This window comes from Paroedura picta, chromosome 6, assembly GCF_049243985.1.
Source record: "Paroedura picta isolate Pp20150507F chromosome 6, Ppicta_v3.0, whole genome shotgun sequence".
NCBI lineage: Eukaryota > Metazoa > Chordata > Lepidosauria > Squamata > Gekkonidae > Paroedura > Paroedura picta.
The window spans coordinates 2061194-2075862 of record NC_135374.1 but is presented as its reverse complement, the minus strand read 5'-3'; the positions used below and the strand labels follow the sequence as shown (position 1 = coordinate 2075862).

General features: G+C 47.8%; 1 protein-coding gene across 2 annotated transcripts in view; it reads right to left on the bottom strand.

The window, feature by feature from the left end:
• The window catches only part of LOC143839309 (cGMP-dependent 3',5'-cyclic phosphodiesterase-like), a 343019-nt gene that overhangs the window by 48080 nt on the left and 280270 nt on the right, over positions 1–14669 (bottom strand). For both annotated transcript variants that reach the window (XM_077341142.1, XM_077341143.1), the window contains 5 exons: positions 11110–11169; positions 9205–9364; positions 7420–7472; positions 3479–3553; positions 498–539 (listed from right to left, as the gene is read on the bottom strand). In XM_077341142.1, coding sequence (XP_077197257.1) covers positions 498–539; positions 3479–3553; positions 7420–7472; positions 9205–9364; positions 11110–11169 — 390 coding nt within the window. The remainder of the gene's footprint in view (positions 1–497; positions 540–3478; positions 3554–7419; positions 7473–9204; positions 9365–11109; positions 11170–14669) is intronic.

Here is a 14669-nt window from a genome sequence, read left to right as displayed (position 1 = left end):
CAGGCCAAGCAGGGGCTCTGCCACTGAGACAGGGTCTCAGGTCAAGGTCTTTCCCATCCCCTCCTGCCTGGTCCTTTTAACTGGAGATGCTGGGGATTGAACCTGGGACCTTCCGCATGCGAAGCAGAGGCTCTCCCCCTGAGCCATGGCCTCTCCCTGTGGCTACCTGGTGTGTCAGCCGCAGCCCTTCTCCAAAGACTTGGACTCCAACTCCGAATAGAAGCCTCCCTGCTCCACTCTCGTCAGAAGAAGCTGGGCAGGCAAAGCCAGAACAATCCTCCCTCTTCCTTTTTATTTATTGGGAATATTTATATGCCTTCCTCTCCTTTGAGCATCTCAGGAACTCCATGTAAATAAGCAGTGGGGTCTCTTGCAGGGGGTCGAGACCCTGCCACAGCCGAGGTTCTGCAGAATGCTACCCTGCACCCCCAGGAATGATCGACAGGGCGGAAAACAGCGGCGGAAGGTTTCAGATGGAAAACAGTCGAGTGACTCACGGGAAAACTGATCTCCTCCTCGAGGACTTTATCCCCCACGACCTGCAAGAAACAAGCCACGGGGACAATGAAAAGCTGCCTCTGTGTATTCATCTAAGAGCCTTTGGGGACCACCTCTGACCTCAAAGGACTTTGCACAACGCAGAAGATTAAGGCCCTCCCCCCCCCCTGCATAAGCCAGAGAAATAAAACCTGGAAGTACCAATAAGCAAATCAAAATTACAGCTAAAAAGGCTTAAAGGCATTGGAAGGAAGGAAGTGAAGGACAGTAAAGGCTGTGCAGCTTTAGGAAGCGTTTCTGATTGGGAGATAAAAGGACGCACAAACCGCCTGTTCATCCTGCACCATGTCCCCAAAGGGCTGGAGGGGGAGCAACAAGAATTTGAAACATCACCTGTGCCGATTATGCAGAGAAAGAGCTCCAAAGGCCTTGCTATGTGCGCAGGGCATAAGGCACCCGAATCGATCAAGCCTGCAGACTTCAAGGTTAGACTGCTGTAATTTGGGGCTGCCCTTGAAGACTGTTTGGGAAACGGGTATTGGCTTGGTGTTGTGGTTAAGAGCGGCCGCTTCTAGTCTGGCATGCCGGGGTTGATTCCCCGCTTTGATTCCCCGCTCCTCCACATGCAGCCAGCTGGGCGACCTTGGACTAGTCGCAGTCTTGATAGGGCTGTTCTCACAGAGCAGTCCTGTCAGAGCTTTCTCAGCCCCACCTACATCACTGGGTCCCTATTGCAGGGAGAGAAAGGGACTGTTTAAGTCACTTGGAGACTCCTTTGGGCAGTGAAAAGCGGGGTATAAAACCCAACTCTTCTTCTTCTTTATCCAGCAAGGAGGATAAAGTGCATGAGCCCAAGATTCCATCTATTGCTGCCGGTGTATTGTTGAACACTGCTTAAGGCAGGGGTAATCAAACTGTGGCCCTCCAGATGTCCATGGACTACAATTCCCATGAGCCCCTGCCAGCGAATGCTGGCAGGGGCTCATGGGAATTGTAGTCCATGGACATCTGGAGGGCCGCAGTTTGACTACCCCTGCCTTAAGCGGTTGGATTTGACCTTACATTCATGGACTGGGCTGGCCCTCTGTCTGCTGTGTCCCCCTCCAGTGGCCTCTGCCAGCCCCCAGCCCCTCTTCCTTCCCTCTCTTGCCCGCCCTGCCTCCCTGCCAGGCCCGTCTTTCTCTCTGTCTCCCTCGTCTTGTTTTACAGGCCGGCAAAAGCTTCTTTCCTCCTGACAGGCGCTTGGGATGGAAATATAATCTTCCCGAGCCCGATTGTTTCCCCCGGTTTGCGATTTATGGAACATTTTACAACATTTTAGCTGTCATTTGAATTAGCTTTTGGGTATTAACGGGCTGATTTTAATCTGTAAGCTGCTTTGGAAAGCCGTTTGGGGGGAAATCGGTATTAAAACATGTTGCTGTTAAATAAATACTTTGCTTTTTCACTCAGGACATTCGCGGGGTGAGGTTTTTTTTTTGGGGGGGGGGAGCAACTGAGGCGGGGAAGGTACCGGTGATGCTCTAATACGAAACAGCAGCGGAGAATCTCGAAAGACAAGACGCTGATTTCTCAGGGCTCAGTTCCTGCTTGTTGGTGTTTGAACCAAGAGAAAAAAGGTTTAGGAACCATATTTAGCCCAATAAGGAAAGGAATCTTACTTAAAGCCAATAACAAACCATGTTCGGAAGTAAAATCCCACAAGATTACGGGGGATTGGGGGATAATGGGGGTGGGGTGAGAGCAAAAGGCCCCCCCCCTCTGCTGCCACGTACATCACAAAGCGCTTTATTTATTTTCTGCATTTATATCCCACTTTGCTTTTCAGTGGGGGCGGCTTCCAACATTCTCCCCTTCTAGAGTTTGTCTGGAAAACAGCCTTGTGACGCTGGTTTGTCTGTGTTGGCAGATTTTAAATATGCCAAGGAGATTTTATATATGCCACTGTCTGCTTAAAGAATAAAGAGCTTTACTGAGGAGAAACAGCTTTGTAAAGAGGAGAGGAGAGGAGAGGAGAGGAGAGGAGAGGAGAGGAGAGGAGAGGGGAGGGGAGGGGAGGGGAGGGGAGGGGAGGGGAGGAGAGGAGAGGAGAGGAGAGGAGAGGAGAGGAGAGGAGAGGAGAGGAGAGGAGAGGAGAGGAGAGGAGAGGAGAGGAGAGGAGAGTCCTAACTGACTAACTGTTAGGACTCTCTCTCTCTCTCTCTCCTCTCTAACTGATTAACTGTTGTTGTGGAGGGAATCAGGGAGGAAGTCTGTTCAAAGGAGCAGGAAGTCTCCAATTTAGCCAATGGGAACACAGGGGGAGATTATTTGGAGAATGGTGGAGAATGAGGTCCCCACCGCCCTGCCAGGTGGCAGGCGAGGAGGGGGAGAACTTACCCCGAAAGACAGTGAGATCCATCAGATGCGCAGTGATGTATCTACATCACTGCCCATGTGATCCAGAAATGACATCATCGCAGCCGGGTCATTGGGGCGGCACTCTGGTATTCAGGCAAAAAATCTACGTTAGAAGCCAAATTTACCATAGAGTTTTTGCCCAAATGCTAGAGGCTCGCCTTGATGTCCCAGATGTGATGATGTCACTTCCAGGTCACATGGTCAGTGATGTAGATCCGTCGCTGCAAGTCAGAGGGGCCTCCCTGCTGCTCCCCCCATCTCTCATTGGTTGCCAGGCGACTGTACACAATGATCTCGCGCCTTGAATAAATCTTTGCCGGTCTTAAGGGTGCCGTTGGACTCAAATTTTGTTCGGTTACTTCAGACCGACATGGTGATCTACCTGAATCCGACTCAACCAAGGGAGCCACGAGGGGCCTCCGTTACCCAAGGGATGTTTGGGGCCCATTAATTTGTAGATTTAAGGATGTTTGGGGGCCCTTAATTCATAGGGCCGCCCTGAGTGGAAAGCAGCTTGCTGGCAGTTTGCACATGACGCGCACTCAGCAGGGACTGCGCATGCAACTTCAGCATAGCTCACCTGGCAGAACAGCTGGTGGTTGTCTTCGGAGACCAAGAGGAGGCAGCAGCACGGGGACTGGGTTTCCTGCTTCAGCTGCGAGAGAGAAAGAGGCTGTTAGCAATGCCACACAAAAGAGGCTGGCTCCATTTCCAGGGGAAATGGTCTTATCGGCTGGATATGCCGGGGATTGAACTTGGGACCTTCTGCATGCCAAGCAGAGGTGCTGCCACTGAGCCCTGGCCCTCTGCCATAGATGAATCTGCCTTCTACTGCCTTCCATCCAAGTCAGTATTGCCCACCCAGACTGGCAGCTGCTCTCCAGGGTCTCAGACTGAGGCCTTCCACATCCCCTCCTGCCTGGTCCTTCTACATGCCAAACAAGTGTTCTGCCTGTGAGGCCCAGGCCCCTCTGGAGGGCGTTCAGCAAGGCTTCTGTATAGCGTATCAGGAAAGGGTTGTTTTCTCGCTTTCTTAAGAAACCAGAATGGGGGTTGTGTGAGTCTATCTGGAGCAGGAGAAAAGAGCCAGAGCCAGAGCCCAGCAGCAAGACTTAACAAAATTGCGGGCAGGAGAGGAGCTTTCCTGAGTCAGGGCTCACTCCTTTCAGATACAGCTAGAATGGGGATCCTTCTGGCCATCATCTGTTCATTCATTTGTTCATTCATTCATTCGTTGTCATTCATTCAATCATTTTTTAGGCTGTCTCAAGGTTGCTAAATGTGGCCCCTTCTGTGGAGATGAAACGAGATGGGCAATTCTGTCCGTCTGTCCATAGCCCTGGAAAAGAGCAAGAATCCAGGAGCACCTTAAAGATTGACCCAGTTGGTGGCAGGGAGGAGCCTTCATGAATCACTGCTCCCTTCTTCAGATATAGCTAGAACGGGAGTCTATCGGTCCTTATATCCTAAAGTTGGTGGATCTCCATTCTGTGTGGCTCAACGTGGTGCCTCCCAAGGTGCCTTCCAAGAGAGGGAGCCGCGTGAGTCTGTCTGGAGCAGCAGAAAAGAGCCAGAGTCCGGGAGCACCTTTGAGATTAACCAAATGTTCAGGAGGATAGGTGCTTTCATGTGTCACAGCTCACTTCTTCAGAAAAAAGCCCAGTTAGGGTAGGGGTGTGGAACCACTAGTGAGAGAGAATAACTGTCTGATTAGAAAATATATGACTGCAAGGAGGATGGACGGAGACATGGCGCGGTTTAAGGAGGGAGTAGGCGTGCGGGCTCCATCCCCTCCCAGGCACAGAGACAATGAGTGCTCACTCATTCACAGGAAGCAGCTGGTTCCCCAGCTTGGGGCCAAGCCTGTTAAAGTGGGAGAGGAAAGGTCGCGGACCCCCTCTGGAGCTCCTGCAGACCCCTGGGAGTCTGTGGACTCCTAGTTGGGAATCCCTGCCTTAGATGGCCTGGCTGCCGGGCAAGAGATGTCCACCTGCCCCTGGGTCATGGCCCTGGCATTTCTTGGGGGGTCGCCCTTCCAAGGGTCGGCCTTGCTTTGCCTCCAAGATCTGATGGGATAAGGGTATGCCTGGACTAACAGCAGGGGTGGCTACAAAGGTCAGACCTTGGAGGCAAAGCAGGTCGCTCCTGACCCACCCTTGGCAGGGCAGCCTCCAACGAATAAACAGGCCATGCCACAGGGGGAGGTGAAGTCCAACTGCCCCTAATGTCTCTTGCCCGGCAGCCAGTGTACATCATTGTCCATCATCCTTCCAGCCCTTCCTGTTAGCTAGAACCGAGGGATATACCTCACCAGAAGATGGTGGGCAGGGAAGCAGAATGGGCAGAGGAGGACTGGAGACCTCCCCCCATCCATGGGACCATCAGAAAAGGAGGGTATGCTCAATAAGGCTTGTGCGCATCAGCTCTTAACTGATTGTGTCCAACTTAACTGAAACAACAGCCCACCACCTGAATGTATGTACAGTCCAGAGGTTGGGCTGTAGCTAAGAGGAGCCCTCTGATTGGGTAACTGCAACCACCAATAGCAGGCTGGATCCAGCCAATGGTAATTATGCATCCCTGATGCTAGTGCTCAGTTGCACTCCATACACAACACTTATCTGGACGATCTCCTTCAAGACTCAAAGCTCCTGTGCCCGGCGTAGTAAACTCAGCCTCTAATCTGTTCAAGGCTTCAGCAAACAAAGGATTAAGTGATTTGTTAATGTGCTTAAATACAAAACAGCTGTACAGCTTCAGGACTTCTGTATCCCGCAGCGAGCATACGGGGGGTATTGCGATGCAACAAATACATCGGTTTTAATTAAGGGGTTGATATTCTTAATGCCACTCTGAAAGGATACTCTAAGCCTGAACACATTTGTTAAGCCTTAAATGCAGTTGTTAAGTACAGTTTTCTTGGCCTAAAAACTGAGTCCAGTAGCACCTTAAATATTCACAAGCTTTGAGTTGTTGAAGGAGTGAGCAGTGATTCTTGAAAGCTCACACCCCCAGACACACATTTTGTTAGTCTTGAAGGTGCTGCTGGACTTTGGCCCTTTTCTGCTGCTACAGGCAAACACAATTGTGCATCTCATTCATTCATTCATTCATTCATTCATTCATTCATTCATTCATTCATTCATTCATTCATTCATTCATTCATTCATTCAATTTCTATACTTCCAACTCCCATACCAGCCAGCTGGTGGTGGTTGACAAAAACATAATAAAAACAGCACACCCACAAGACGACAAGATTACCAATAAAATACAATACAAAACAGATAAAAATGGCATAGTTGGCAACCACAACTATCTATCACCAGACTCGGATTCTTCATCTCACCCATTTCCGGCAGTGTTGACAAGATGTTAGGGGCGATGCTAGGCTCCCTCCCAGGGGCGTCCATATGTCACAAGGACAAAGGAGGACTCGATTTTATTGACCCTGGCAGAAGAGCTCCGTCTTGCAGGCCCTGCGGAACCCTGAGATCTGTCTCCGTGGAAGGCACCACATTTAGCCGTACAGAATGGGAATCCATCAACGTAGCAAAATAAGGACAGATGGACTCCCATTCTAGCTGTGCCTGAAGAAGTGAGCAGGGACTCCTGGAAGCTCCTTTCCTGCCACAAATTGTGTTAGTCTTGAAGGGGCTCCTGGATTCTGGCTGTTTTCTGCTGCTGCTGCTGCAGTCAGACTCACATGGGCACCTTTCTTGATCTGTCTCCCTGGAAGGCTCCATATTTAGCCACACAGAATGGATATAAGGACAAATGGACTCTCGTTCTCACTGTATCTGAAGAAGTGAGCAGGGACCCCCAAACTCTCCTCCCCTTTATTCCTGGTTTCTTGCTCTTTTCTGTGGCTAGACAGACTAACATGGCTCCCTGTCTTGACCCGGAAAACTATTATCCCTAAATTTTATGAAATTATGAAATTTATGAAATGTTTGTTTTTAAATTTTATTTGTTTGTTTTTTAAATTTTATATCCCACCCCCTTTCTCTCCGATGGGGACCCAAAGTGGCCTACACTTCCTTTCCTCCTTTTTATCCTCACAACAACCCTGTGGGGTAGGTGAGGTGGAGAGTAAATTTGAATGCAATTGTAAAGCTGACTTCTGGGAGTTTGGGGAGGCTGGGAGTGGGCAAGCTGGAAGGCGTAAAGTCATCTTTGTCTCCACACATGGCCAAACTTGGCCTGACGGAGGATGGCAGGAACAGAAACGGGGTTGCCAGCCTCCAGGTGGGGTCTGGAGATCTCCTGGCATTACAACAGATCTCCAGATGACATAGATCAGTCCCCCCTGGAAAGAACGGCTGCCATGGAGCAGGAAGTCTATTGCATCACGCCCCACCAAGAGCCCCTACACAAACCCTGAAGTCCACATGCATGAGCCCCAATATCTCCAGGAATCTGCCTAGCCAGAACTGGCAACTCTTTTCATCCAATAGAGATGGAGAGAAGCAACGAATGCAGACACAATGAAAGTCAGAGCCCTGGGTCCAGAGTACTCACATAATTTATGACTTTAAGCTGGAGTGAAGCGGCATCCAAGTCATACAGCTCCCCTGTGAAAAGAACAAAGAACGGTGTAATTTGGCCCGAGCTTTGGGATTGGGAAAGAGAGGAAAGAAGGGGTGACTGTTTGGTGCATCAGCGAATCCGTGGCTGAATTTCCCAAAGTGTCCTTTCAACTTTAATGAATATTCTAAAAGTGATTTCGCCTCCCTTCAAGAGGATGTTAACCTTCCGCCTGCAATCTCTGAGCTTTTCCACACAGCTTATTTTTTGTCGCTTGTGTGCTAGTGTTGTTTCCTTTTCTGCATTTGTTTTACTCCCTCTAGTGGTCCCTTCGATATTTCACAGCTTATTTACGAGTAAGCTGAAGAGACAGGGATGAAATATCGAAGGGGCCACTAGAGGGAGCTAATCACATCCGAAAAAGAAGGAAAAGCCCAGATCAATCAATCAACCAACCAACCAATTTCTATCCATCCATCCGCTGAATTTTAAAATTTAACAATAAAAAATTTAAAAGCTAAAACATTTAAAATCCAGGGAGCATCATTACTATGTAAAGTTAATCGTATCGTTATCTACCCTGAGCAAAGGCGGGCTATAAAAATAAAGTTATTATTATTGTTCCAGTGGGGGGATAGGGGGTAAAGTGCCACAGTGATTCATTTTATGGCATACAGATGGAAACCTTTCCACATCTGCATATGTTGTGTGTTTATAGGGAGTCCACCTATTGGTGGTATTCTGTAGGCCTCAATCACAGGTCTGGTGGGATAGCTCTGATTTGTTTGAAATCCTGTGGGACCTTGATCTCATCTGGAAGAGCTTTCCACCATGCCGGTGCCAGGCCCCAAAAGGCCCCACCTCTGGCTGAGGCCAGTTTGATTTCTCTGATGCCAAAGAGCTTGAGCAGGTTTTGTATGCATGACCATAGCTTTCTCTGAGGAGCACTGGGGAGGAGGCAGTTCCACAGATACGGGGACACGTCAGGAGATGACACATGCAGAAAAGCCCTCTGTTGCCATGATCATAGCAGCTGCTTAAAGCTGCCTACATTCTTAGGACTGATCCTGCGTTGAGCAGGGGGTTGGACTAGATGGCCTGTATGGCCCCTTCCAACTCTATGATTCTATGATTCTATGACTAGATGGCCTGTATGGCCCCTTCCAACTCTATGATTCTATGATTCTATGATTCTATGACTAGATGGCCTGTATGGCCCCTTCCAACTCTATGATTCTATGATTCTATGATTCTATGACTAGATGGCCTGTATGGCCCCTCCCAACTCTATGATTCTATGATTCTATGATTCTATGACTAGATGGCCTGTATGGCCCCTTCCAACTCTATGATTCTATGATTCTATGATTCTATGATTCTATGACTAGATGGCCTGTATGGCCCCTTCCAACTCTATGATTCTATGATTCTATGATTCTATGACTAGATGGCCTGTATGGCCCCTTCCAACTCTATGATTCTATGATTCTATGATTCTATGACTAGATGGCCTGTATGGCCCCTTCCAACTCTATGATTCTATGATTCTATGATTCTATGACTAGATGGCCTGTATGGCCCCTTCCAACTCTATGATTCTATGATTCTATGATTCTATGATTCTATGATTCTATGACTAGATGGCCTGTATGGCCCCTTCCAACTCTATGATTCTATGATTCTATGATTCTATGACTAGATGGCCTGTATGGCCCCTTCCAACTCTATGATTCTATGATTCTATCCCAGTTGCCCCGTCTGTTTTGATGTGCTCCTTACCACACAGCCGGAGGATCTTGCGGTCCAGGTCACTGTAGCTGTTCTTGGAGGTTTTCTCAGCTTTGGCGAAGGAGTTCTGTGAGGAGCTGGTGGACAGGATGACTTGAGGCCAGGACTGCCGTTTCTGCAGGGCTTGGATGCGCTTGTAGGCCACTAGGATCTGCAAGAACACACATTGACAAATGGAGAAGAGCAACCTAGCCAAGGAGGGAAAACACCTCCACCCCAAAATATGCTGGGCTGGAGGGTTTCCCACATTCTCATACCCCTGTGCTTGTGTATTCATGCTGCTTTGGGTTTTTTTTAGGGGACGGACTGTGCCTCAGTGACAGAGCAGTTGCTTGGCATGCAGAACGTCCCAGGTTCAATCCCTGATATCTCTAGCTGTAAAGGTAGCAGGCGGTAGGTGACGTGAAAGACCTCTGCCTGAGACCCTGGAGAGCCACTGTCAGTCTGAGTAGGCCATTCTGGCTTTGATGGGCCTGTGGTCTGATTAAGTACCAGACAGCTTCATATGCTCATGAGCGCCTCTAGAGGTCGATTCGATATTGCACCATTTTCCGTCCGGCACTAAAACGTGCAGCTTCAATCTGAATGGAGATACACCAATATAAACCAGCATGCTTTCAAATCGACCGACACTGGGGAACAAAACATGTGTGAAAAAGGGACATCATTACCCAAAGCAACAGAAACAGCGAAACTCAGAATGCAGAAAACCCTGAACCTGATCCAAGAGGCATGGAATGATGAGAGATGTTGAGAGCCAGGAATTCCTTGCAGGAGAGACTCCCTTCCACGCAAACAAACCAGCCCCTTCCAAAGGAACATCCGTCCCATTCCTTAGGCAGAGCATAGGGGGTGAAGAGCTAGCCAGTGAGCCCTGCTTGGACATCCAGCAGTTGCCCCACTTCACTGTATGCCGACGCCATTGCTGGGAAACATATTGCATATTGCAGAATGGAAGCATCAGGACAGGCGGGTTTGAAACTGCGAGGAGAACTAGGACAAGCGCTAACTGGACTTGAGGCTTATACATCCACTATTTGGCGTCCAGCTGGGAACCACATGCAGTGAAGCCAAATTCCAGGGCCATAATGCCAGCACCCTAAAACTCCTATAAGATGAACTCATGCAGAAAATCCCACCTTTGTGAAAATTAAAAAGAAGAGATGAATCTCATGAGATGGCCCAAAACCAGGGATGGGCACAGGTTGCACTAACTGAATCGGATGGGGAGATTGGTTTGCAAACTGAACCAGTTCATGTCAGTTTGTGACTCCTGCTTTCTGCTCTCCACTGCTTTTGATGGGGAGCAGAAAGCAGGCGGTTCAGTGGTTCAGAGCCGTTTAACACACTGCTATCTACTCCTTGCCGCTCAGCTGTTTTTTTTGTGTGAAGAGCAGGGGGTCAAATGGCTTAGAAACATCCCAACCCTTGCTTTCTGCTCTTCAAGAACCTCCATAAACTGCCTGAATATTGTGGAAGTTCGGGGCAACTCTTCAGTTCGCAAACTTTGGTTCATAAGTCAGAAACGACCCAAAATTCATCAGGGGTTTATTTATTTAATTATTTTATTTATACCTCGCCCGTCCTGGCATGCTAGCTCAGGGTGCGTTATTTATTATTGTTATTGTTATTATTTAATTTTTAGACCGCCCTTCTCCAAATAGGTCTCAGGGCGGTTTACAACATAAATAGTTAAAACACAATAAAATCCCCATGAAAACCCCAATTAACATCAACAAAAGTGACATATAACATATAAGCGGTGGTGGTCACAATTCTGATCTTAGTTACCTGACTTCCCCCCCAATTTACTGACATTCATGAGACAGTCTGTGCCCCTGCATAGCCAAGGTCCTTTCTCCCTGACACAAACACAGGGATTTGGGCTTCACTCACGTGTTTCTCTAAAGCATGCAGGTGGCGTTCATCGGCATCAGAAAGCGGGCTGCAGTGCACCTGTGGAAGACAAGGAAACGGAGTGAAAGAAGCCCAAGAGGACACAGAACATCTCCTTTGGACCAGGGGACTACAGGTAGCTGAACAGTCCAGGCTAACCCACCACAAGCAGCACAACTGCAGAAACCATCTCCTTTTCGACGCTGCCACCAACCCCACTGGGACAGGTTTGCAGGTGTCCTTGGCCTCCATGATAGGATGTGGGCTTGAGAGTGTGATGGTGAGCCTTTTCTCTTTTTGTAACTTTGTGGTAAAGATTGTTTTTCAGGATTGGGAACAGTTTTCGTGATGGTTGCCTCTTTTTTCAGATAAGAGAACATAACACTCTTAGAATCTGAGTAGCTTTAAAAGTTTGTTTACTTACAACAAATGGTATTTGTTAGAATTTATTGCTGATTTCTGAGTCTTACTAGAACCATAGAACAGGATCATAGAATCCTAGAGTTGGAAGGGGCCTCCTGGGTCATCTAGCCCAACCCCCTGCACTAGGCAGGACACTCACAACCCTCTCGCTCACCCACTGTCACCTGCCACCCCCTTGAACCTTCACAGAACCAGCCTCTCCGTCAGATGGCTCCCCAGCCTCTGCTTAAAAACCTCCAAAGATGGAGAACCCACCACCTCCCGAGGAAGCCTGTTCCACTGAGGAACCACTCTGACTGTCAGGAACTTCTTCCGGAGGTTGAAATGGAATTTAGAATCATAGAATCCTAGAGTTGGAAGGCACCTCCTGGGTCATCTAGTCCAACCCCCTGCCCTATGCAGGACACTCACAACCCTATTGCTCCTCCACTGTCACCTGCCACCCCCTTGAGCCTTCACAGAATCAGCCTCTCCATCAGTTGGCTCTCCAGCCTCTGTTGAAAAATCTCCAAAGATGGAGAACCCACCACCTCCCGAGGAAGCCTGTTCCCCTAAGATTTTTTTATATAATACTTCACTGGTGACAAAAGGCTTTATGAAGAGAAGTTCATATAAATTGGGTTTTTTTTGTTTTGTCGGAAACTGAATGCACTTTTTAGTGCTTATTGATTCATACTAAGTCTTCTTTATTGTGGTGACTGCTTTATAAGTTCTAAGATTATATTATGAATGCATTTTTGTACTAGAATTGCCACTTATAAGCCTTTTGTTATCAGTGAAATATTGTAAAAAAAAATTTTTTTTTGCTAAAACCACAACTAATTAAAGCTGTTTGGCAGAAATGATCATTTTGTGTATCACTACAAGCAAAATAAAATTAAGAAAAAGACACCAAGCAAATTTGTTTATTGCATTTAAAATTGCCCTGTTTCAAACACAGATTTTCTCTATGGTGTGCGTAATTTTCCACTGTGTCTCCAACAATGAGGTTGAAGCATAATGTACTTCTATGCCAGCAGGACAGAGAACTACCAGTGCATTATGGACCCTTCTGTAGTTGTGGTTAAATAGTGGTAATCTTTTGCACCATTCTGAGGCCAATTTTCCAACTGGAGTCCAACTGGAGTCCATAAATCCAGTAGAAACTTCACCTGGGGGGACAAATGCTTTAGTACCCCAAGGAACTTATGTTTTTTCCCCCTTGACCTCCCTTGCACTCTGCTATCTTTTCTCTAATTCACCTCGTACTTTGCCGTTCTGTAATGTTCATAACCTGCTGCTAGGTGTCGCTATGGAGCTGTCAATAAGCACCTTGTAACAAAAATGCAAAGCAATACTTTCTAGAACAACTACAGAGAGATCTTTTGAAAATAGCTGGTCTCTCACACATCTGTTGTAGGGAGGAGAGAGACTTTCCCTTTTTGAAGCAGCAGTTTGTTGTGCTGTCTTTGCAGAGGACTGGACTCCCAGGAAGGAAGGGACATTTGTTGCTCTTTTTCTTGAATTGTGTGTGTGTGTGGAGTAATAAGGCTGTGGTAGCAAGGACTGCCACTTCCCAAAATCTGCCACCAGCAATCTCACCTTGCTGCATTGTGAAGTGAACCTAGGGTGACTGTAGCCAGCCAACAATCTTGATAAACTCACATGCTTAGAGGAATCACAGGGTAGCACAGTTGGTTTCCCATAGAAGAACTACATTCGAGTCCAGTAGCACCTCAGAGATCAATATTTTCAGGGTGTGAACTTTTGTGAATCAATGTTCTGAAAATGGGTATCTGATGAAGTAAGCATTGATTGTCAAAAGCGCATTGCTGGAATTACAAGCAGCAAGTAATTTGGTGAAGTCAGCCTTGAGGGGCTGTTGTTAAACTGTTTAAGCAGCTGAACCGTAGCTCTGTGCTCCCTAGTGGCATCAAGTGGTCACATGTGAGGTTGCAATGGAAAAACCCCAAGCACATGTCCTGAGGATACCTGTATTTAAGGTGGGCTCCTACCCAGTTCCTCTTTGTTCAGGAAGAAGAAACTCAGAGTTTGCTTCCCTTGCTAAAGCAAGGCATAGCAGACTCCATTAAGCTCTGAGCTCTTTCCATCTGCTGGTGTGTAGGCATGTAGCCTGCTTGAGCCAACCATAGGGGCTTGCAATATGTTTTCTTTGTAACTATCTTTTAAATTTTTGTACTATGCTACACTAAGGAGACTGAAATAGATAAATATGATATATTTTCATGTATATACTTTCCAGTAAAGATTATATCTTTTAAACCTCAAAGCGCCATGAGTCTGGATCCGTACCTCATCCACAAGGGTAACTAGTAACTACATACTTTCAAATCGCTCTGTTACTCTGTAGCACTAATTTTTCTGCAGAGACCTAGGACGGAGACTAGTCCAAAAGTCCCAATGCTTATGCCCCCTAAATCTTGTCAATCACTCAGGTGCTACTGGATTCAAACCAGAGCTATCAGGCTCCAGCTTTCTAAGCAACACTTCTCCCGGCATGGATTGCCAGACAAACCCTGGATTTTGTTCTTCTGAAAGGAAAGCAAACTCTTTCACATGCAACTTGTAGGTATCTTAGGCTTGGCCCACGTTTGTTCTCAGTTGCCTCCACAGTCCCACGGAAGCCAATTAACCAACAATTAGGCATCTGCCTTTGTTCATCTATAGGGACCCCTCCCTGGAATATCTCGGGGGGGGGCTGCGTCCCCAGAACGCTGAGTCATTCCTCAGTGCGGGGCCCCCTGACGTCCGCGAGTTCTCTCTCAAGGCTAACGTTCTGCTTAGCGGCCCTCGTTGAGTTGGCCTCTGGCCCTGAGGGAGATGAGCATCCCTCCAGGAGAGAGACAAATGAGCCGGATGCGGAGAAAGCCTGGACAGTAACTACCTTTAACTGAAGATAAGGATAATGAGATTCCGGAGTGAGAGACGGATAATACACCGGCTCCTAAAGCCCTTGCCTCAAGGTCTCGGTGGCCAGCTCCCAGCAGCTGCTGTTCTAAGCTCTTTCTCCACGGTGACAAAGGGGTCCAAGCAAAAGGCAGACCCAAAGAATTATGGTCAGTGGTCAATGAATGTCTCCAAAGGGGAGACCACAGACCACCTTTATAGGAGTTTAAGGTGGGCAGCCATGTTGATCT